The following is a 23,235-nucleotide window of genomic DNA, read 5'->3' as shown; positions in this document are numbered from 1 at the left end:
CATTAGGAAATACACATTTTCAGGTTTGAAAGGATAGATATACATAACTGGCAATCTTACACAATGTTGTGAGTAAAAAGGTTCATAAAAGAATGAACACCCAATGATTCCCACTCCAATAAAGCAGCTATTATGTGACAACTGTTTCTAGTTATTTTGAACATTTCATTTTGGTACAGGTCCAAGTTATTTAGGAGGATCCAATCTGATGGTTGCTATAGTGATTACAGCCTGAGCTACTCGCCTCGACATTGTAAAGCACCAGCTGTGGGGTTGTATTTAATGCACAAAACTAGGAGACATCCCGATGGAATTAAAGCGACCCTAGGCTTATCGCTCACGTGCAGCATTGCATTCAGTTGTATATGTCAGGAATGACCCTCAAAGTTAGTCACTTGCTCTCTGATCTCTCTCTCCTTTAGGGTCACTCATGTTATGGTCAGCCTTTCTTCCTCAGTCTCACCCACTTGGGCTGTGTGATTTCCCTCACACCAATGTTTCCACCTAGACTTACTTGAACGATCCGATCGCCCTCTCTGATACGCCCATCTTTCGCCGCGATGCTGTTTGGGTCGACCTGGAGAAATCAAAGGAATGATTAAGGTTAAGCGAATGAGCAGAGAATTTGACAAACGATTAAAAGCAGCCATCTAAAGCAAGCAATCAAAGTTGAATGCAGTTAGATTAGATTCCCTACAGTATGGAAATAGGCCCTTCGGCCCAACAAGTCCACACCAACCCTCCGAAGAGTAACTCACCCAAATCCACTCCCCTACCCTATGTTTACTCCTGGCTAATGCACCTAACACGATGGGCAATTTAGCATGGCCAATTCACCTGACCTACACATCTTTGGATTGTGGGAGGAAACCGGAACACCCAGAGGAAACCCGCACAGACACCGGGAGAATGTGCAAATTCCACACAGACAGTGGCCCAGGATGGGAATCAAACCTGGGTCCCTGGCACTGTGAGGCAGCAGTGCTAACCACTGAGCCACCGTGCCACCCAGTTATTGAATCTGATTTGACGGCAGAATAGGTTCAGGGGACCAAACGATGAATTTGTGTGCTGACAGTCAATAAACCTATACGCTTCAGTGCCATTTCTGCAAAACTCAAGTTCGACCTAGTATCTCTCAGTTGCAATCGCAGTCCCCTCAGAAACTAAACTGTAAATGCGTGTACCCCAAATTCAAATCCATGTTTCCTAAATCAGGAAAGAAACATCCAAAGTACTTGGACATGCCAATAGAATAGGGACTCTAATTTGACTGATGCAAAGACTGACTTAAAGGAAGGTTGGATATGAAGCACAAGTCAATGGTGTTGGAAAATACAGCAAAACATTCCAGACCATGAGGGAAACAGTAAATGCACAGTGATAACAGAGGGCAAGAAGCTCTCAGCCAGTCACATTGCATAGCGATTACTAGATACTGATTTCAGGTATGCACAATTACAATATAGTTTCTGAGGGGACTGCGATTGCAACTGAGAAATACTAGGTTGAACTTGAGTTTTGCAGAAATGGTACTGAAATGTATTACAAAGCTGCAACATCACTCTTATGCTCAGTTCCGCGACCAATAAAGGCAAGCATGCCGAATGCCTTCTTCATCACCCTATCTTTTTGTTGATTGTCAGCACACAAATTCATCGTTTGATGCTTCTTCTCAAACTGGCATTAAGACCCACAAGCCAGAAACATTTTTCACATAATGGGACCCATATCAAAAGGATCAAGATCAGCAAGTGGTTTTATCGAGATCCATTCGAGAAGGGAGGGAGTGTGGTCCGAGAGTACACTTCAATGGAATTTTCCATTGTTCCCAGAATAAACCAGGTGAGAAACTCTGATGTTTGCCTTGACACAGCTGAAGAGGTCTCGCTGCTGGTAGGTCTCAGAGCAGAATGCTTAAACGTCCGGTACCATGCGGCTGACCAAAGTGCGTAACAGTCTGAGATATAAAATGGAGGAGAGGATCTGAGACAAAAGAGGAAAATGGCAGAGACTTTTGACAAGGTACAAGGATTCGTTGTGGAGTGTGCCAGAACACAGATCATAGAACTGTGCAGCACAGAAACGGGCTCTTCCGTCAACGTTGTTGTGCTGAACATGATGCCAAATTAGACTAATCCCTTCTGCCTGCCCTTCATTCATATCCCTCCATTCCTTGTATGTACATGCATTTATCCAGAAGTCCCTTAAACGCCCCTATTGTATCTACCTTCACCACCACTCCTGGCAGAGCATTCCAGACTCTTACTACTCTCTGCGCAAAAAACAAATTTGCCTCTCACATCTCCCTTTGAACTTACCCCCTCGCATCTTAAATGCATGACTTAGTTTTAGACATTTCAACTCTTGGAAACAAATTCTGACTGTCAACCCAATTTATGCATCTCATCATTTTAGAGACTCCTATCAAGTCTCCCCATAGCCTCTGCTGCTCCAGAGTAAACGACCTGAATTTTTCTAGCGTTTCCTTTAATCCAGACAGCATCCTGATAAACTTCTTCTGAGCCCTCTTCAAACCCTCCATGCCTGGCCTGTAATGTGGCAACCAGAATTGAACATAAAATTGTAAGTATGGCCTAACCAAAGCTTTACAAAGCTGCAACATTACTTTTATGCTCAGTTCCTCGACTAATAAAGGCAAGCATGCCGAATGCCTTCTTCATCACCCTATCTTTTTCTGTGGCTACTTTCAGGGAGTTATGGATTTAGACTCCAAAATCCTTCAGTATATTAATGTTGTTCAGGGTCCTGCCATTAACTGTATACTTTTCCTTAACATTTCATCTCCCAAAGTGCAGCATGTCACACTTAGCTGGATTAAACTGTATCTGTCACTTCTCTTCTAGTATCTGCAACTGATCCCTGCTGTATCCTTTGGCAATCTTGTACACTATCCACAACTCAATCGACCTTTGTCTCATCTGCAAACTTACTGACCCAACTGTGTATATTTGCATCCAAGTCATTTATATACAGCTATATCGCAAACAGCAGACATTCCAGTACAGACCTTTGGGACACTGCTAGTCACAGACCTCTGACCAGACTTACCTACATTAGTGCTCTTCAAGAGATCCAACACCACTTCTTTCTTGATCTCAAAGTACCCTAGCGCATTACTGTGTTCCACACTAATCTCACTATCCTGGGTGAACACTGATACAATGTAACTTACTTCGGATTCCACTCATATCCTCTCTTTTATCTTTGAGTGGAGTGTCCTACCTTCTCCCTAATTATCTTCTTGTTTTTGATGTATGTATAGAATGCTTTGGGATCCTCTCTAAGCCTACTAGCCAAGGTCAATTCATGGGTCCTTCTTGCTCTCCTAAATCCCTGCTTGAGCTCTTTGCTGCTTTCTTTATATTCCTCACAGGCTCTGATTTATGTTTGCTTCTTTTTTCCTTTTGACTAAATTTGCAATCTCCCTTGTTGTCCAAGGGTGCTTCGCCTTGCCATCCTTGGCCTTCTTCCTTACCGGAATGTGCCAGCCCTGAACTCTGTTCAGAATTTTAAATGATTCCCAAGTGTCAAATAACAGCTCGTCCCAATTAACTCTCCCTACCTCTTACCTAATACGGACGTAATTTACACTCCCCTAAGGTTCCGACGGACCCTTATTCGTAGCCATCTTAAAAATTAAGGCGTTGTGATCACTGTTTCCAAAATGCTCTCCCAATGAAAGGTCAGTCACCGGGTGAGGCTCATTATCCAATACAAAGGTCTAGTAGAGTACTGTTGCCAATAATTCAATAGAATTTGGGCCCATTTGAAATAATATTTTCTTACATCTGGTGAATGTTTTGTGTGCGTGGTTTTAGGTATGGGCTGGACTACGTCATGACTCATGTGCAAGCCGAGCAAAATCTCAACAGTCATCAGCAACCTTCATCACCATGTCTTGACTGAATGTCATTTTGACTGACTTTTCTTGGACAATTATTTCGAGTGCAAACGTTGTGTATACATTGGATTTGTACACAGGGAAACCTTGCTTCACAATCTACAGCATGTGCAGCTCATCAAGTGTCACTTACTGGTGCAATGTTCAGCTCCAGACGATCCATTGGAAACTGCTATCCAAAAGACACTAAAAGCAAAGTTCATATTTTCCAGTCTGATAAATGATCGATGGCCTGACCTTGGTCTTGGCTGTCAAAGATAGGCAGAGAATGGACAAGACTCCAAACGTATAATTGTAACTCCTAACTAAATTATCAGGATGTAATGTTGATCTCCGGGATAGGGATCGATGACATGTCTGTTCTCTAAAAGGCCTGAACCTTAAATCGCAACATTCCCACTTCACGCGCTATCTACTTAGTCTTCTGTTAACGCTGATCAGGGACGGAAAGCTATCCAGTTCTTCCACTACTGTTCCATGCAAAATGTAACCGGGCAAAAATTCAACACAGTTCAGTGGAGAACTACACGTTTTATATGCCTTTGTTCTCGGTCAATTGCACTCAGTAGAAGCAGCGCTTAAGGAATTATAAGAAAGGGTCCCAGCATTTACGTGATCGAATGAAGCTGTGGAAATCACGGTTGCTCCGGTCTGACACTAGTTCTGGTTAGTGTGCGTTGCACAGTTTGGTATCCTCGATCAAAGTCACCTTGGTGCAGAGTTGAGTGATAAGCCTGCCACTCCTATCTATCACCCTCGGCACTACCTTCGCCTATTCGTTTCTCTCGCTCGACTTTGGATTCCTGTTTCAACAAATTAGGTCTCCGAAATGTTCCCCTTTTGTTTCTCAGTTGTGATGGGCTTTTTTACGTATTGTTGCCAAACGGTCTCAGCAATTTTGTGGTGTAATGATTGCGATGTTGAATCAGTTTCGCTACATTCTAGATCTTCAGGACGTCTAATCTGGTCAGAGGCAGTTGGCTTTGAGTTGGCACACTCTCGGTGAAATAAATCCTGTTTCGTAAGTTTGACAATGAGAACCACTTGAAGTGTGGCTTAATGGCTCCTTGATCACTTCAAAAATAAAAGATCAAGAATATGATTCTGCTGTGTTTTACTTCTGCATGTCTCAGTGTTTCGTGAGACACTGCCTGTGGCTTATTTTGGTCTACGTTTTATAATAATCCACCTCCCAGACTAGAAATTCTCAGTTAAAAATCACACAACACCAGGTTATAGTCCAACAGGTTTATTTGGAAGCACTGGCTTGCGGAGTGGCGCTCCGAAATAAACCCATTGGACTATAACCTGGTGTTGTATGATTTTAAATTTTGTCCAACCCAGCCCCTCCACATCATAGGAATTCTCAGGTAATTTTCAACAAGATGCAGTGGTCGGTGATGTGGCGATACATCACTACACAAAAGTCATGTCTTGTCAGGAACACCGCTCCTTCTGCCAGGAACAACCCTTTGGACTGTACCCCAGGGTGGGCCCCGGGCAGGAGGACTTCCCTTCCGTACTTGTCGGTGCCTCCGCCTGAAGCGCCCTTCCCTTTGATCTGTCAAGGTAGACCCCATCTTGCTGGATACCAGTTCCCTGCTTGTAGCTCTCTCTTGCTTTCTCACGTTCCTCTTCTAGTGAGCCGGGGGGAGGGAGGGCGGGGTGGTGGGGGTGAAAGCCCTTTCATTTATTTTGGCTTTTCCCCAAAGGAACCAAATACGAGATTTGAAAATCGCTTGCTGACCCAGTGACCATTAAGGTTTGGAATGCACTGCCCGGAACTGTTGGGTAGTCAAGTTCAATCGAAGCGCTCAAGAGGACATTCGATAGAAACAACATAGAAGGTAATGGGCAAACTGGGAATATGGTTGGAATGCAGAGCCAACGGAGCAAATGGCTTTCTATTGTGTTACAGGTATAGTAATTCTGTGCTATGGTGACTTCGATGATCCTTTGCTTTTGGAATGGATGGACTGACACGATTAGCTCCCATTGAAAAATGAATGCGTTTGCCAAACTAGTCGATCCAATGTTGCCCTTGAAATCTAATAGAGTTATAATAACTTTGTCCATCAGCAGCAATACACTGTTCCTTCAGTTAACCAAACAGTTAACAGCACGGCACTACACCAACTTGAGAAGTGCAAACATTGCCTTGTGGAAATGACAATTCGGTACCAGACATTTGCCCGAGATAGCTCTCCAATTGTATTCAAGTGTCCTACACCTTTTGTATCCCTTTATACCCAAGCTTCCCACATTAATTCCATTTTAGGTACCTTAATCACTACCGAAAATCATACAAATCTTGGCACGGATGTTCGACTGTAGAAAATTACAGATGCATAGCAACAAGCCCAACTGAATAGTTTTGATTTCAACTGTCCAGTGCTGCTGACGCTCCTATATCAGAGCTGAAGGAACGAATTGTTGAAACTTCCGGTGCAGCAGGCATAATTTCAACTGCACATCTCAACAGTTTCCTGACAACGGAGAAACCGAACAGGTAACCCTTCCTAAAATGTGTCTGCACTGAAAATGGCAGAGCGCTTCGCAGACAGAGAGAGAACGGCCCACCTCAAAGTATACACTGCAATTATCTGATGAACTTGGCAGTGAACCTCTCGCTGCGCTGACTATAACATTTCCTTGATGAACACAATGCCTTCACTCTTCCCCACACCCCTGCAAGCAATCTTTCAATTAAGAAGCCATAGCTCTGACTGATGAAAGCATTGGTGTAAAGAGACGGCATGTGTGGAAAGTACGTGTGATTTCTGTCATTTAATTTTCCTTCGCTCTGACAATGTTCAGTAATTAAGATCTACCATTAAAACATTTGCTTAAAATAAACAGGCTGTAATAATCATATTATCCGGGCGATGCGATTTACCACAGCAATTACAAGTGACAACGCTTGGCGCACTGCCAAGCCTAGACAGTCAATTTCATGATAGGCTAGCGCTTCCTTCCACAGGAGCTTACCTCGCTCACGTAGATGCCACTGTCGTCCTCGTCGTCGTCAGTTCGGTAGCAGACAGTAAGGCCTAGCTTCTCCTGGCTGCTGATGCGGCACAGCTCAACCTCCTGAAAGAACACACACAGTACTGGCCGTTAGTTACCTGTTCTGTTTCTCTCACCCCCTACTGCCTTACACTGTGCCTTGAGCCATTTGGCCTGTTTCCAAAACACCAAGAATTTCACTCTCCTGAGACACTTGCCTCCCATTCAGCTGGCCTGACCAGTGTGTAAACACATCATGTGTGCTGGTCATTGAAAATATTTTCTCACAAAATCCTGTCTTGTGTAAAGAACGCTTGCAATGACTGGAGCTAACCAGTTCCCGTCATGTACTTTTGAGACAGTGACTGACAAAATATGTGTTCAGTTCCAAGGGGAAGTCCTGATTTAGCACACAACTGTTTGTGACAGCAATGTCTTCGAACTGGAGAAGTTTAATTCAGAGGTGGTACCCAGTCTAGTCATCATAGAAGGCGACATTGAGACAAAGGCAGGTTTGTCCTCCCCACGTCGGTTTCTCCCTTAACTATACGCCATTAGCTCGAAAGCAAAAGAGGAGATCCACAATGGACAGTAAAAAATAAATTACACCACTGAATACGAAGATGCCAGACAGGGAGGAAGCAGCACCTTATATGGCTTAAACTGAAGGACAGCAAGAGGGGAGTGGAGACACAATGTCTAGATCTACAAGGTATGGGAGCACGTTCATACCAAAGACTAGCAGCTCCAAGACAATGACCATCAGGAACTCCTCTGTGCTATTTCCAGGAGTGCCAAATGCAAATGGAGCCTGTCACTGGGCCATAATAGGAAGTAGTCAACCGTCCATTTCAGGGACATCCAGACTGCACTGCAGCTAGGTTCTCCAGCTCAGGAAGCAAACTGGGACAAAGGAGATAAACAAATGCTGCTTGTCGATCTTTTCTCACATTGTTTCCTGGCAGGCATGGAGCTGCACTTCTTTTGCCATGACAATGAGCGTTGGCACACTGGCTCATCAATAAAACCGTAGCATCTGAACCCAACGCTGCATTTACCCTGAGGAGGGATCACTGCCAATTAAGTACAGGAATCCTGATTAATTTCATCTCCCTTGCCCAGTACAACCTCATCACTACCTCTATTATAGGGCATGCCCAGAAATACATTCTGGAGAAACTATAAGTGGATGGTCCCAACACTGTCCAGTACGATTATTTCTGCAACTCTATCACCCTGTTCAGCTCTGTATGACAACAGTTCACATCGCTAAAAAGTGGAGGGGTGGGGGCTGAGTAAAGAGTCAAGAAAGCTGAATTGAAGAGCTGTCGAGAAGGAGAAAAATCAGTGGCAGTTATGAAGAAAGGAATAAAGAGAACAAAATAAGCGAGAGATGAAACACAGAAATAGATACATCGACATTCTCTATTACTCAATCAAAAATTTCCTTTCGACATGCCAAATGACATACACTGGCCAACCCTCACAAAATGGAATCCAACTTGGTTAGAGAATCTACTACATGATACTATGACCTTTGAAATTGGATATTGTTTTTTTAAACAACCAGGAAATCTCTTTTCCCCCATCTGTGATGTGCACAACCATTGTGCAATAGCCAAACTGTCGCGAGTTACTATTCCTCACTTTCCAGCGAAGGAATTCGACCAAGTGAATGACTACATTTCCACAAACTCTCAATCTTTCTTATATAATGCAAACACAAGACCTATAGTCTTCAATGACGCCGTCAGCAACGGAAACCCCAACTGATCAGCAGAGACCATGAGAGATGGTAGTTGAGCTGAGCCCAAGGCATCAAATGTGCGCGAGATAACTGATAGTTCCTGTCAGCAGACACACTATTATTGTCCAGGTATTTGCCAATCTATACAATACCACAGTGAGTTCCTGTTTAATGGAGACTTTATGAGTAGTGGCATATGCAATCCTTTTTGGTCTACACTGTCTCAATTCAAAATTCTTTTATTTATATTAACAATGGCAATCTATCAGAGAATTAAAAAAATTAAGCTTCATCGCAGGGGAAGTTTGGCTAAATTATTTTGGACATTCATATCTTAGCCACTCTGCCACTTTGTGACTAGTCACACGCAGGTTCCATTTACTCAAATTTGACCGTGAGAATAGCTGGACAGAAAGATGTCATTTGGCTTCTTGAGCCTGCAGCGCCATTTGACTAAATCAAGATTGAACTGAAGTTCAACTCCATGTAACTTTTATTAACTATGTTTATGACGCTGGCTGTTTTTGCAATAGCATTTGTTTTCCAGAAGAGTAAACAGTGTGCCAGGGCAGGCTAGTTAGAGACAAAACAAACCGCAGATGCTGGAATCCAAGGTGGACAAGCAGGAGGCTAGAAGAACACAGCAACCCAGTCATCATCAGGAGGTGGAGAAGTCAACCTGAGTCCTAAAGAAGGGTCACAACGGAAACATTGACTTCTTCACCTCCTGATGCTGGCTGGCTTGCTGAGTTCTTCCAGCCTCCTGCTTGTCTACCATGGTAGGCTAGTTGGCCACAAGACTATCACAGCCAAGCTGCATCCTATCCTCGGCTGACAGAACCCCACAAAAGTTGTCTTTCAAAGCAGGGATGACAAGTTGTGCTTTTGCTTCCAAAGCCCAGGATGCATTGAATGCAAAGTGTTTAATGTTGCCTCTCACCGCAGACTTTGTGTTTCAGTATTCGCTTCCAGATCATTTAATGTGGAGTACTTCACATAAACTATTGTCGTTTTATGCAGTGACTCAGGAATTGAAAAGAAAACCAAACAGAAAAGATGAAATTTATGCACAGAATCATAGAACCACAACATCACAGGAGGCCATTTCGTAAATTGTGTCTGTCCTGTCTCTTTATGGGTGACTCAGTAAACCCGACCCTGCTTCCACCTTTTCCACAGAGCCCTTCAAATGTCCTCTCTTCACGCATTTATGAAGTTTTCTTTTGAAAGTCATGATCGATTCTGCCTCCACCACACTGTCAGAACGTGAATTTCAGATCTTAACCCCACATTTTTTTTTACAATTTTTAAAAAAAAAATAGAACCTCTCCTTGTCCTGAGAAGTTCACCATCCCTACACCTCCTCCACAGGCAGAGATGTTGGAACTTTGGCTCTTAAATCAAGTGCACTTTCTATTGCAAAGTGTGGTGCTTAACCAGAGTCCTCGCTCCCAGTATGTACTGAAGTAGTTCACATGAGCCTAAATGAAAATGGAGCTTTGAGTGGGGGAAAGGAGGGGTGGGTGAATCAGCATGTAGGACAGCGGCATCTGAGACAATATTACAACTGCTCTCAGAGTTCTTCCCCTGTGGGGAGGTGATGATTCCGACTTGTTAATTCAGTGACCTCTGCTGGACGGAAATGCTTGAAGACAGTGAAAGAACATTCCAGATGTGCTTTCTGTTACATGCTGCGATCAATACTTCATCTCCTTGTGCAATCATGGTGAGTCATATCAAAACATGTTATGGACCAGACCCTTCAAAATATTTGAAAAAGATAGCTTAGCCCCTTTTGTCTTCTTACATAAAGGTTGACGTGAAGTGGCGCTTTCCAGACGTGAGTGAATGGCCAAACAGCTCAACATTAAGAAAAACACAATTTGTTTGAACATTGTAGGTAAACTACAAACAGAAGAAAGAGACATTTAGAATAACTTAACTTGAAAATTTAACTAATAAACAGATACACTAACTATTATTAATCAACTATTCCAATAGCTTAATCCAATCTTTTAAACATACCCCTTGGCAAAAAAAGTAAATTCAGACACAGGTTTGGAGGGATATGGGCCAGATGCTGGCAGGTGGAACTAGATTGGGTTGGGATAACTGGTCGGCATGGACAAGATGGACCGAACAGTCCATTTCCATGCTCTACATCTCTACGATTCTCTGACTCTATGACATTCCCACATGCAGGGGGAATTGAAGAGTGTGGTGCTGGAAAAGCACAGCTAGTAAGGCAGCATCTGAGGAGCAGGAGAGTCAACGTTTCGGGCATAAGCTCTTCATCGGGAATGAGGCTTGTGGGCCAAGGGGTCTAAGAGATAAATGAGAGGGGGTTGGGGTTGGGGCTTGGTGGGGGGGTGGAGGAAGGTAGCTAGGAATGCGATAGGTAGATGAAGGTGGGAAAAACAATGACTGCAGATGCTGGAAACCAGATTCTGGATTAGTGGTGCTGGAAGAGCACAGCAGTTCAGGCAGCATCCAAGGAGCTTCGAAATCGACGTTTCGGGCAAAAGCCCTTCATCAGGAGTGATGGTGATAGGTTGGAGTGGAGGGTGGAGCAAATAGGTGGGAAGGAAGATGGACAGGTACACCATTCAAGACAGCGGTGCTGAGTTGGGAGGTTGGGACTGGGATAAGGTGGTAGGAGGGGAAATCCAGAAACTGGTTAAAATCCACATTGATCCTGTGTGGTTGAAGTGTTCCCAGATGGAAGATGAGGCATTCTTTCTCCAGGCGTGCAGTTCTCCAATCCAGGAGGGAAAAATTAGCAAGAGAAAATCCAGAGAGTGTAGCATCCACTGAAGCTCTGACTGTTGAGACTCCAACAGCTTCTGATGCTACTTGAAAAAAACACCCAGAAATCTGGATCTAAGAGAGTTGGCTACACCCATTCAGGCTATTTAAAAAAGGCCTCACAAGTCGTTTACACAAGTTGCCTGCAATAGCCAGTGTGGTGCCTCTGCCTCACAATTGCTCTTCAAAAAAAAAGGACAAAATAACCTTTTAAACGGACAGTATCGTCACAATAGGCACCAAACTCCTTTCCTATCCAAAAAGCCCTATCTTCAGATATTAGGCTCAGTTATGCATTTGCTGTGTTTGAACATGGGCATTAACTAAGCATATGATCAGATTCAGACATGATGCTGCTTTGGGTGGATTGTCAAAAGATACAAAATCAGAAATTGCTGGAAAAACTAATTGGATCTGGCAGCATTGGGGGAAAGAAAGCACAGTTAGCGTTTCAAGTTCAGTGACTCTTCTTCAGATTTCTGATTTTGTGTCTGACTTCCACGATCCCACACTTCTTAGCCTAAAGATACATACTGCCAACTCACCCAAGAGAACAGCTAACAAGTCTGCATTTATAAAGCCTCTTTAATGTCCTAGAAGATCTTAAGGATTTTACAGACAACTGAATACTTTATAACCTTCATCACTAGTGCAAAGTAGGTGAACAACAATATCTTCTTGTGGAGGTGTCATGTTTCTGTGGAACTACTGTATATGGACTTTGCATACATCTTTAAGACTGAAGGAATTGGGAAAAATTTGCAATGATTTAAAAATTTGTTTTGCAAACTAGTTTGCAAAGCTATGTGACCATTTTTTCCAGTGTTTTGAGGGTGCTTCTTTTTAGGTAAATCTCTTCTAGATACATTTTTAATTTGAATCAATCTAAGAAAGTGTATCTAACCTGCCAGCCATAACTGTATTAGAGTCTCCACACATTCTCTGCCTGTTGATGGTTGTTCAAGGAGATTATGATTCTAGGCAGTTCTTTTCATCATACAAGCTGCCCCACATCACAGTACTCTGGTCCTTCAGCCAATGATGGATGCGTCTAGAATTGTAATTAAAGTTGGGCTTTCCCTTCCTATTAGGCAGGGTGGGAAACGACAGAAAACTTATCTGGAAATCACCAAGTCATTACAATCCCGACTCTATCCATGGAGCGAGAAAACAAATTTGAATATAAATCAGCTGTAAGCAGAGGTATCCATTTAATTTGACATGTTGAAGATTGTGTTGACATGCAGAAAAGCAAACAGAGAATGAATGCGCAGCATTGCTGAATTGATCCAGCCAAGGACAGACAGACAAGGTAGAAGGGAAAGCTCCTCTTCACAATGTCATGGTGCATGATGCAGGGAACATCATTCCCTGTAATTAGTAGAGGGCAAATGGAAGCAAATGGAGGGGCTAAGGACAAAGGACAGAGACTTAAAGGAAATGAAATGAAAGAGGGAGCGTAGTAGGGATGGAAATTAAATACAAGGCAAGGACAAACAGCACAGGAGATGGGAAGGGGAATTAATTAAGAAAGATAAAATTTTTAAAAATGAGAAATGTAAAGAGAGTAAGGAAGTGAAAAGAGAGAGAAGTGAGATAGAAGAAAAAGGGAACAGGGAGAGAAAAGATAAGCAGAAGCGGAATAAAGTGATGAAAGAGAAAGGAGATGAGAAAGGAAGAATAAAAGAGATAAGATAAGAAAGGAAAAAGAGAAAATGACTACACGTTGACCAATATCTTGAAACAACACAATACATCACATTGTCAGTAAGGCACAGAGTCTGAGGATAACGGAATGCTGTTGTAAACTCAAACAGGCCCGAGTTTTAATTTTCTCAAGGCACTAAGCCAAAGTGAAACACAAAAGAAATCCTGAGGGCCCTTCCAACAATCTCATTCCATCCTCATTCCCTGGTACATAGCTGAAACATGCTGGGCATTTCTGACTCTTAAATCTTTCCTTAACAAGTGCTGAAAAGAAATAAATTTGAAGCGCCCTGATATATTGCCTGTCACTTGCATCCTTTTTCTCCCCCCCCCTTCTCCACCATACCATGCTGGTGATACATTCTTTGAAGGCTGTTGTTTGGCGGGGCGGGTGGGGGGGTGGGAGAGGAGAGAGGGTCTAGAGTGCTGAGAAACACAGACTTAAATTGGAAAATTCATTACCAGTGACAACTATGGATGACAACCATCACAGGTGCATTGAATGTCAGCATTTTGCACAGAGCCATTGTAAACACAGGCATCATTTACAGAGCACCAACATTTCAGCTACACAATGCAGATCTTTTTTAGCTGCTTTGCGCTGGAGGGTGCGTTTTTCAGCTCAGCTTTGCAGAGACAGTAAATTTATGTTTTTTGTTTTAATTTTCTCCTTTTATTTGTGCCAAATATATCACTGACTATTAATTTGTCTGCTTCCTCTAATCTCCACATAGCACCGGGGTACCCTGATAATGATCGGACACTATTCATTAGGAAGCTGGTTTAGCTTCATGTGTAATCAAACACCAAGGCCTGAAGACTAAATGAAAACAATTTATTTAAAAATCCCATTTCAGCTTTTACTTCAAGGAATTCAGAACAGACCATTTGTCACTGATGAAACATTTCAGATTCATTCTAAAAAACATGCCAATATGTGCCGTTGCTCTGGGGTAGAAACAGGAACTTGCATTATCATTTGAAAGTGAATAAACTGCAGTTGTGCAATGTTAGGGTTCTGTGAGCTTTAGGAGCTGAACAGCTTGTGGTCATCTACCAATTTGTCAGTGAAGTGTAAAGACATTGTGCATTTTGTAAATGACAGTCTATGAATGAGGGAAAGGTTTGGTCTTACCTTTTCATCAAGGGGCTTAGATAAAATGCCCTCATAATGTTACACCCCACCAGCACTGAGAAGAACAGAGGTAAATTAGGAAGTAGCAGACAGATGCCATCCAGGTTGGATTTTGAAAGTTTGGAGACTGAGCAAGGAAAGAAGCAAAGGAGTTTGGAGCATGATTAAGAGACATGGTTTTGGCATAGCGAAGAAAGAAATGTACTTGGGAAGGTGTACATTTCACTTCAGTCTTTGCCTTTCTAACGTATCAATCTCTGTCACCCAAAACTGCAGCCACCCTCTTACACACTTCTCCTCTTTCTTCGCTATGCCAAAACCATGTCTCTTAATCATGCTCCAAACTCCTTTGCTTCTTTCCTTGCTCAGTCTCCAAACTTTCAAAATCCAACCTGGATGGCATCTGTCTGCTACTTCCTAATTTACCTCTGTTCTTCTCGGTGCTGGTGGGGTGTGACATTATGAGGGCATTATATCTAAGCCCCTTGATGAAAAGGTAAGACCAAACCTTTCCCTCATTCATAGACTGTCATTTACAAAATGCACAATGTCTTTACACTTCACTGACAAATAGGTAGATGACCACAAGCTGTTCAGCTCCTAAAGCTCACAGAACCCTAACATTGCACAACTGCAGTTTATTCACTTTCAAATGATAATGATCTGAGTGACCATGGCTGAACTTTTACAGAAAAATGTACCACAAAACTGTAAATGTCACTGATTATTTTCCTTAAACCCTCACCCCATCCTTTTCAGGGGCATTGCAGCTACCTGTTTGCTATAAAATGGTGGAACCAAATGATGTGATATGAGTCGGTCAATACCTTTCTACAATCCATCTTATCTTCCCATCTTTCCCAAAGATGGCAACTTAATGCAGTGTTGCAGACTTCAGGAGAATGGCACAGTCAGGGTACATTGCTGCAGGCTGCATGAGAACAAATCAGCCTCTATATATGTTATAGATACCAGAACACTCAGCCAGGGTACAATGCTACAGACACCAGAAGAATACAGTGATACCCCACACAACAAGAGGATCACTTTGTATCTTAGCCCAAGCTTCTGCAGTGAGCATAGCTGAACTAATACCCATCTTGGTAATGTATCTACACAAACATTACAAAGTAACTGGATGGTGATTAGGAACACAGACCTAGTTGATATTTGGTTTCTCATCAGACACCCCCACCGTAATCCTGGGTGACAGCAAGCTGACTCAGCACATCACAGTGGCTGAACCTGGGGACTGTAAGTGAGGAAGCCACATTGCATGACATCCAATCACACGACTGTGAAACAACAATTATGGTCTTCATTCACATTTACTGGAAAAATAATGGGGAATATTTTTAAAAGGTAAGGAACTTTTTATTGAGATGATCTGCCAACTTTATAACGTAAAACAAATCGTTGTTGAGAACATCTTTCAATATCCTCCCCTTGACTCGTCCAACCCATGCACCACTGAGGGATGTCAGGAACAAGAAGGCTTCTTGAAAGCAATGCTGTCTAATGTCCAGAAGCCACAAAGCGGAACACTCTCAGGCTCAGCTTGTAGCATTATTGCCAGGACTGAAGACTTCACTAAATTCAATTCAAAACTTCTTTCCCTCACTGCATTCTTAACAGTGACTCTTTAACTACTTCCCCATCAGTGACATCAAGACAAGGAGCAAGTACATCAGACTCATGGTATTCCCGACTGTCTGACCATGTCTTAAAAGGTTCAAAACCGTTTTGGATTCAGTTAGCTTCTTCTTGATTATTTTTGACCAAAAATAATTCCTCTAAAATGATAAAACCTGCAAGTAAATAACCTTCATGTGTACTCAACAATAAACTTTCAAAAAGGCTCTGGATGTACGTTTAAAAAATGATAAATGTCAGGACTGTGGAATAAGAATGGGGAATGGGATTAATCCAGTAGCTCTTCCTAAAATCGAACAAGTGCAATGCCTTCCTTCTGTGATACATGTTGCTATTTTGTTTTAAACTACATCCTTAATTTTACGTCACCTATCATTTTGCTTCAGTCAGTCCTAACCTGCTTGGTAGCACTTGCAACCTGATATTTGGTTTGCCTGATAATTCAACTAGTGCTCACACCATAAAGATTTCATGCAAGGAGGGAGGAGCAGAAATATTTGATGCCTGGCAGCAGTTTGGAGTGGCCTTTTAAAAGGGTTACTTACTATGTTAGTAAGCATTTATCATCCCTTGTAAAAATGAGTACCTTGTTCTATCATCATGTCTCGTCAATATATTGCAAGGTTGGAAAGTATAATAGTCCTTATCTGGGGCCTGCACTACAAAGTAAACAGTAATACTTGACTCGGCTAGCGACTGTGTCTTGTTCTTCTTCAATGTTTACTGGATTCTGACAAGTCAAGTCGTTATACTAAGCAAATCACTTCTGTTCCAGCTTATGCTGCTGTGTGGTTCACAATTGTTACTACAAAGAACTAGATGGATGGAAAAGAGCTACACAACACAAAGCAAGATTTACTGGTGGCGACTAGAGTTCCCATCTCACTGCCTTTGGTTAAAAACAAACAGTAAGCAGGTCTCTCTCTCACCCTCAGTGCAGTGGTTATATCTGCTAGAAACGCTGTGAAGTAGATTCAGTGCTTATCTCATCAGGAAGGTTATTTGGTCTTGAAAGGTTGGAGGTGGAAGCATGTGAATCGATGGGCAGAACATGCATCAACTGCTTCGTCCAAAGAGCTCAGATGGTGACAGAACTTCTGCCTACACACTGCTAACTGACCACAAAATCAAAGCTTCTTAAAGATTTACAACTTTTTCGCCACTAGCAGAACACCTCTTCTAAAGTCGCTAAAACAAACGAGCTCTATTCTTAAATCTCAAGAATGCAAATGGATTTAAGTTTTGACACTAGACCCTTTAACCTTTAATAAGGCTGTGAAAGAAACAGCACCTTCAGCAGGTTAAAAAAAGGGGAAAATGAAATCTATATGGGGATGCTTTCCCTGGAGCATTGGACGCTGAGGGGTGACCTCATAGAGGTTTATAAAATCATGAGAGGCACAAATAGGGTAAATAGACAAGGCTTTTTTCCCTGGGGCGGGGGAGTCCAGAACTAGAGGGCATAAGGTTTATGGTGAGAAGGGAAAGATTTAAAATGGACCTAAGTGGCAACTTTTTCATGCAGACAGTGGTGCATGAATGGAATGAGCTGCCAGAGGAAGAGACTGGTACAATTACAATATTTAAAAGGCATCTGGATGGGTACATGAATAGGAAGGGTTTAGAGGGATATGGGCTAAGTGCTGGCTATTGGGACTAGATTGGTTTCAGATATCTGGTTGGGATGGAAGATTTGGACTGAAGGGTCTGTTTCTGTGCTGTACATCTTTACGACTCTATGGCTGAATGTACAAATGTTAGGCTAGAGGAACAAAAACTGATGTTAAACATTTTTAAACATCTCAGTACAATTTAAAAACTTCAACTCAAAACTCCCCCGATCTGATCACCACCCCAGTTGGCTATTGTAGTTGATGTAAGAATGGTTGGCCTTCAAAACTATTGACTAAAATGGTGACAAATGTTCAGCACCAACTGTTGAAATTTGGAAATGAAATTCAGTTGGATAGAATGGGACAGAAGTGACAACTGTTCTCAGGATCCCCGTACAGAACGATAACTCTTAAAAGGAAATTTGTACTTCCAGTTAATAGCTGAGCAAATATCACATTAAACTTTCACGCTTTAAGACATTTAATGGAACAACAGTCTACAAACATTTGACAAAGCATTATTATGTAGACAGATTCCAGCCTCAGGTGACTGTCTCTGTGGAGTTTGCTCATTCCCCTAGTGTCTGCGTAGGTTTTCTCCGGGTGCTCCAATTTCCTCCCACAGTCCATAGATGTGCAGATTAGGTGAATTGGCCATGCTAAATTGCCCATAGTGTTCAGGGATGTGTAGGCTAAGTGCATTAGTTAGGATAATTGTAAAGAAATAGGATAGGGGAATATGTCTGGGTGGGATAGTCTTCAGAGGGTCAGTGTGGATTTGTTGGACCAAATGCTGTTTCCACACTATAGAGATTCTATGAAATATTCCAGAGAGCTTAACTCTCTATCATCAAGAAACTAAAGGAACAGTTCAAAGCATTCTCAGCACTTTTCTGGAAAGTTCCCACTCTTCCCTGTTAAAGCACAGGCTGCTGCCCTTGTCTCAGAGTGTAAATATTTTGTACCTTCTTCCCAGTAAAACAATGAGTCTTTGTTTGATTTCAAACAATGGAACCACCGAGGCTGCTATCACGCCAACTTCAAAACACCACTCCTTACCTCCCTTCGGTTTACTGCAAATTGAAAGACACGGTGCCAAAACGTTCAGAGTTTACGAACCTCTTCGTTGGAACACTAGTCAGCCATCTATTTGAAATATATGCCCAGGTGGGTCACGCAAAGAAAAACTGCTCTTTCTAATTTATCACACAGCACCCTGTCATCGTTCCTGCAAAATGTTCAATGCAGATATTACATTTCTTGAGCAGTCATGTGCGACTGCACTCTCACAAAACATGTTGAAGTGCCATGGTAGGCTTTTCCATCTTCCACAACTGCACAGCTATCCATCTTGCTCACCTTTCTGCCTGTTGGGAATATTGCTTTTCTGCATGCTCAACATCTTTGAGATTGAGGGCAAAAGACGAGCAGATGAATTAACAGTTGGCAATGGAATGCACCCTATTTTGGCAAGCATTTCTGGCAAACAAATTTGCTTACTGACAATCATTAATTATATGAATGCCCCAGAAATAATGTCAATGCAGTATTTTCTTTCCCATGTATCGCTGAATGAAAGATGACCGACATTAGTAAGAGTTGAACCTCTGTAAATGAACTGGAGATAAGTCTGTCTTTATTTACCAAAAAAACACAATTTCCAAGTTGTCACATTGAAAAAGGACAACAATAAATCTGCTCTCTTGTAATTTGTTGTGAGAACACAATAATTTCATTTCATTTTTCTGTCGGTTTAAGGCTTTTGTTGTGCGATCAACTATTGTATAATGTTTTATTCCCTTATTTGAAGAGCTACTGTCTGAAAAAGGACATTTTTCTATTTAAGTCTCATGTCAAACACTCTTTATTCTAGTCAGGAGGTTTTGCCTTGGGCTGCAAAATCACAGCCGATATTAAATTAATGACTGTGATGGTGTGATTAGTGGAGATTACAAGCTATTGAATAGAAGTCAAAGCGACATTCAGTTCTCCTTTAATACCCGGGCTTTTCATTATTAGCAACTAATAAGATGACTGGCTTGTCATGTGAAAGTCTACTTTAACGTGCGATCTGATAACTTCTTTCAGATTTCAAAATTTCTCACAGCTTGTATTAAAAATATTCCCTAGCAAACACAGGTGGCAGGAAAGCTTGTCAAATTGCACTTTGCTACTCTCACAGACTGGTAACGACACAACTACAAGAATTAAAACTGGTGGGTTTTGCAAGTTGGTGTTTTCTTGTAATTTCTTTTCTGCGTGTAGAGTGGATTTTATAGAGGCAGTCCAAACAATCAATTTGGCTCATTTCATAATGATTTACATTTTCCTGATAGAGCATCCCATTTGGTTCAGAGAGCAAGACTGCAGAAAGATGTCGCAAACACTGTTTGAGCCTCATTAAAAGTAGTTAAAAAGCACTTAGAGACAGAGCCAACAATCCTGTCAGTTTCGTTTCTCTATCCAAACGGATTGCTGCCTTACCTCATACTCCAGCTCGTCGGCTCGATCCCCATCATGTGCTAAGTTGGGAAGGTAATCGCTGGCTTCATAGTAGTCGTGGGCCATGGGATGGAGAGAGTGACAGCTGTGAGGGAAGATACAAAAACTCAAATGAGAGCCTGAAGTGGCTAAAATCACCTTCTTCCTAAAATCATTCCACTCCTGACAGACAGTGTGCAGAGTTCTGCTCCCTTCTGAAACTTACACTAAAGGAATCATGGAGCACAAAAGACACCCACTTGGCCCATCGTACCTGTGTTGGCTTTTCAAAAAGAGCAACCAATAAGTCCCACTTTCCCAATTCTTTTCTTTATGGTCCTGCATAACATGCTTGCTCAGGAATGATACATTGAAAAATAGAAACTGAAGTGCAGTCATCAGAACAAGTGTCAGCTAACATCATACCTCTATATCTCATGGCACTGGAGTGTGGTGTGCCAAAATAATTCCAATCACATCCTTGCATGACTGCTACCAAGAATAAAGGACTTGCACCTTTTACATCCCAAAAGAGCTTCTCAACCCATCAAGTGGTTTGGAAGAGAAGTTGCTCCTGCTGTGCACAGAAACAGTGCTGGCCATCTGTGCACAGCAAGATCCCACAAACAGAAGTCGAACAGATGACCAAATAATCTTTCTTTTCTTTTTGACGATTTCCCCGGACACTTGTTTGTCAGGATGCTGCAAGGATTTCTCTTCGTACAGTACTGAGTGCTTGGGCATCCATCTGACAGGTCCTTGACTCCAAGTCTCTCCAATAATTGGCTCTGCTAATAGGGTAACACTCCTTCGGGACTGAACTGAAGTATCAATAATGTGTTCAAGTTCCTAAGTGGAGATTGAAACCTTGACTTTCTGACTCGAGGGGTGAAGAATGGTATTCGCCAGGACTTCCTTTAGAACTGTGACACCAGAAGCATTGTCACTTTCACGAAATGACAGGATGTGACATTCCTGCAGCATGTGCGGGTGGAACAACTTTTACCCCAAGCTTGGAAACATGGGCAGAGAAGGAACGGATTAAATCAGCGAGATCTCCGATCACTCCAGTGCAGCAAATGTAAGCGCATTAATTTTTACAGAACCATTCATCACTGTTAATGTTGAAAAATTGAATTTATGTACAAAATCCACTTGCAAAAATAAGATTGCAAATGCTTTGCATTTAAATGAACAGCTTACATTTTGAAGAATGTACAGGATTATTTCCACTCAAACATATTTGAGCAATTTAAATCGACAACAGCACCTTCTGCGATAGTTTGAAGTGCATGAATGGCTGACCCATCTGCGTTTACAACTCAGCCGTCAATTGTGTCTCCAGTTCATTCATTACAAATCCAGTGACGTGGAAAAGGGGAAGCAAGAAATGGACAACAATTTAAAAAAATACACTGCTACATAAAAGCAGTCCCAAGTAATCTCCATCTCAGAGTCTGGGTGCTCAACTTTTGTTCAGGTCCTCCTCTCCCTCAGCACCATTTTTCCTGATCCTTTCCCCAATTTGATTCTACAGTCTCTCCATTACAGAGCCTCAATCGCATAAACACTGCATTCACCTAGCTGGAGGAATTACTGTGATTCCACGTCAGGATTATTTTTCCTGGTATATTGAAGAGTGGGCTTGTCAAGCTATTTGGCGTTTTATCCTCCCTTCCCATTATATCCTTTTTGGCTTCCGACACACAAACAGAAACAAAACATCACAATTGCTAGAATTCACGCATATGACGGAAACACTCAGCAGGTCAGACACAGCATCTATAAAAGGGACACAGGGTTCAATTTGGGGCAATACCTAACCCCCGAAAATGAGGTCTATTTGGGATGGGTGAGTCAAAAGGTCCAAAATCCTCGACCAATCCGCATGAACAGAGGTTAAGGTGGCAAGAACAGCGGGCATTCAACCAGCTCACAAGACTCGTGCCACTAATCAGCAGCTTTAAACAGAGGCTGGCCCTTCACTTTTATGGAGCTTTTATTCATAACTCATGCTGGTTCAGTTTCAAGCGCCACAGAAACCAGGCAGGTAAAAGGATAGTGAGTGAAGCTGTCCATGGGCTGACTCTCTCCCAAAAGTCTTCAATGTCCTCTCCCACAAGTGGATCCTCTCTTCCCTTTGAGCTCCCACTACTCCCCTGTCCAAATCAGTTGGGAAACTTGTAGAAAAGGAAAATGGAGACCCACTCTTTTGGATTGGCCATTCCCAATTCCACCCCTCAGTTTGTGCCTGCTGATCTAAGTCAGACCATTCAATAATGTGAGTCCCTTCTCCTGTTATTGAGGTTTCTAAGCTCCCTCTTCTTGTGGTGCCAGGCTTTTGACTGTAGCTCAACCTGAGCCAAGAAGATGGGGAGCAAGGAGAGCTCACTTTCAAACCATGAGGAACTACTGCTGCAATGTTAGCTTGATCACTCAGGAATATCATTATGCAAATCAGTGCCAGCACTTCAGAGATGTCACTGAACAATTGTCCCTACTCATTAACTAAGGGAAGGACATACTGAGGCAGAGCACACACATATTTGGACAGTGGTGGGGGATGACAGGACCTGCCCAATTCTATTAGTGTGAGAGGCAAATTACTTCCGAGCTCTGGCCTCAGGTACATGAAGGTGGTGAGCAGTTCGTCGAGCTCTGATGCTTGGCTCGTTCATCCAAGAGGACACAGATGGAGAAACTGGGATGAGGATAAAGCCACAGAAAAACATATTTTATTTGGACGGAAAGGAAAAAGTTGTAAATTGGAGAGCACGCCTTCTGGACTCAGTGAGTGTCTGGTTATGGGATGTTTGCAAGGCCAGGAGAACACATATAAAACAACTTTTAGTGGCCCTGGTGTGAGTTTACTCCACTGGGTGGGGGTTAAACAACTCAAGAATTCTCAACAGGGAGAATGCATATTTCCAACCCTGTTTCAGATATAAACAATAGACAATAAACAACCAATACAACTTTGAAAACATCTCCTAAAAATTGCTTAGCTTAGGGCTAAACAGTCTGAAGGGATTCCTGAAGAAGGGCTCATGCCCGAAACGTCGATTCTTCTGCTCCTTGGATGCTGCCTGACCTGCTGCGCTTTTCCAGCAACACATTTTCAGCTCTGATCTCCATCATTTGCAGTCCTCACTTTCTCCTAAAC

The 23,235-nt window shown here is 42.4% G+C and overlaps 1 protein-coding gene across 3 annotated transcripts in view; it reads right to left on the bottom strand.

Moving 5' to 3' along the window:
- Positions 1-23,235, bottom strand: part of pdzrn4 (PDZ domain containing ring finger 4) — a 477,824-nt gene that overhangs the window by 16,436 nt on the left and 438,153 nt on the right. For all 3 annotated transcript variants that reach the window (XM_072552568.1, XM_072552569.1, XM_072552570.1), the window contains 3 exons: positions 20,076-20,178; positions 6,914-7,015; positions 515-577 (listed from right to left, as the gene is read on the bottom strand). In XM_072552568.1, the coding sequence (XP_072408669.1) occupies positions 515-577; positions 6,914-7,015; positions 20,076-20,178 (268 nt within the window). The remainder of the gene's footprint in view (positions 1-514; positions 578-6,913; positions 7,016-20,075; positions 20,179-23,235) is intronic.

The sequence above is a fragment of the Chiloscyllium punctatum genome, chromosome 32, assembly GCF_047496795.1.
Source record: "Chiloscyllium punctatum isolate Juve2018m chromosome 32, sChiPun1.3, whole genome shotgun sequence".
Classification (NCBI taxonomy): Eukaryota; Metazoa; Chordata; class Chondrichthyes; order Orectolobiformes; family Hemiscylliidae; genus Chiloscyllium; species Chiloscyllium punctatum.
This window is presented reverse-complemented; position numbering and strand designations above follow the sequence as displayed.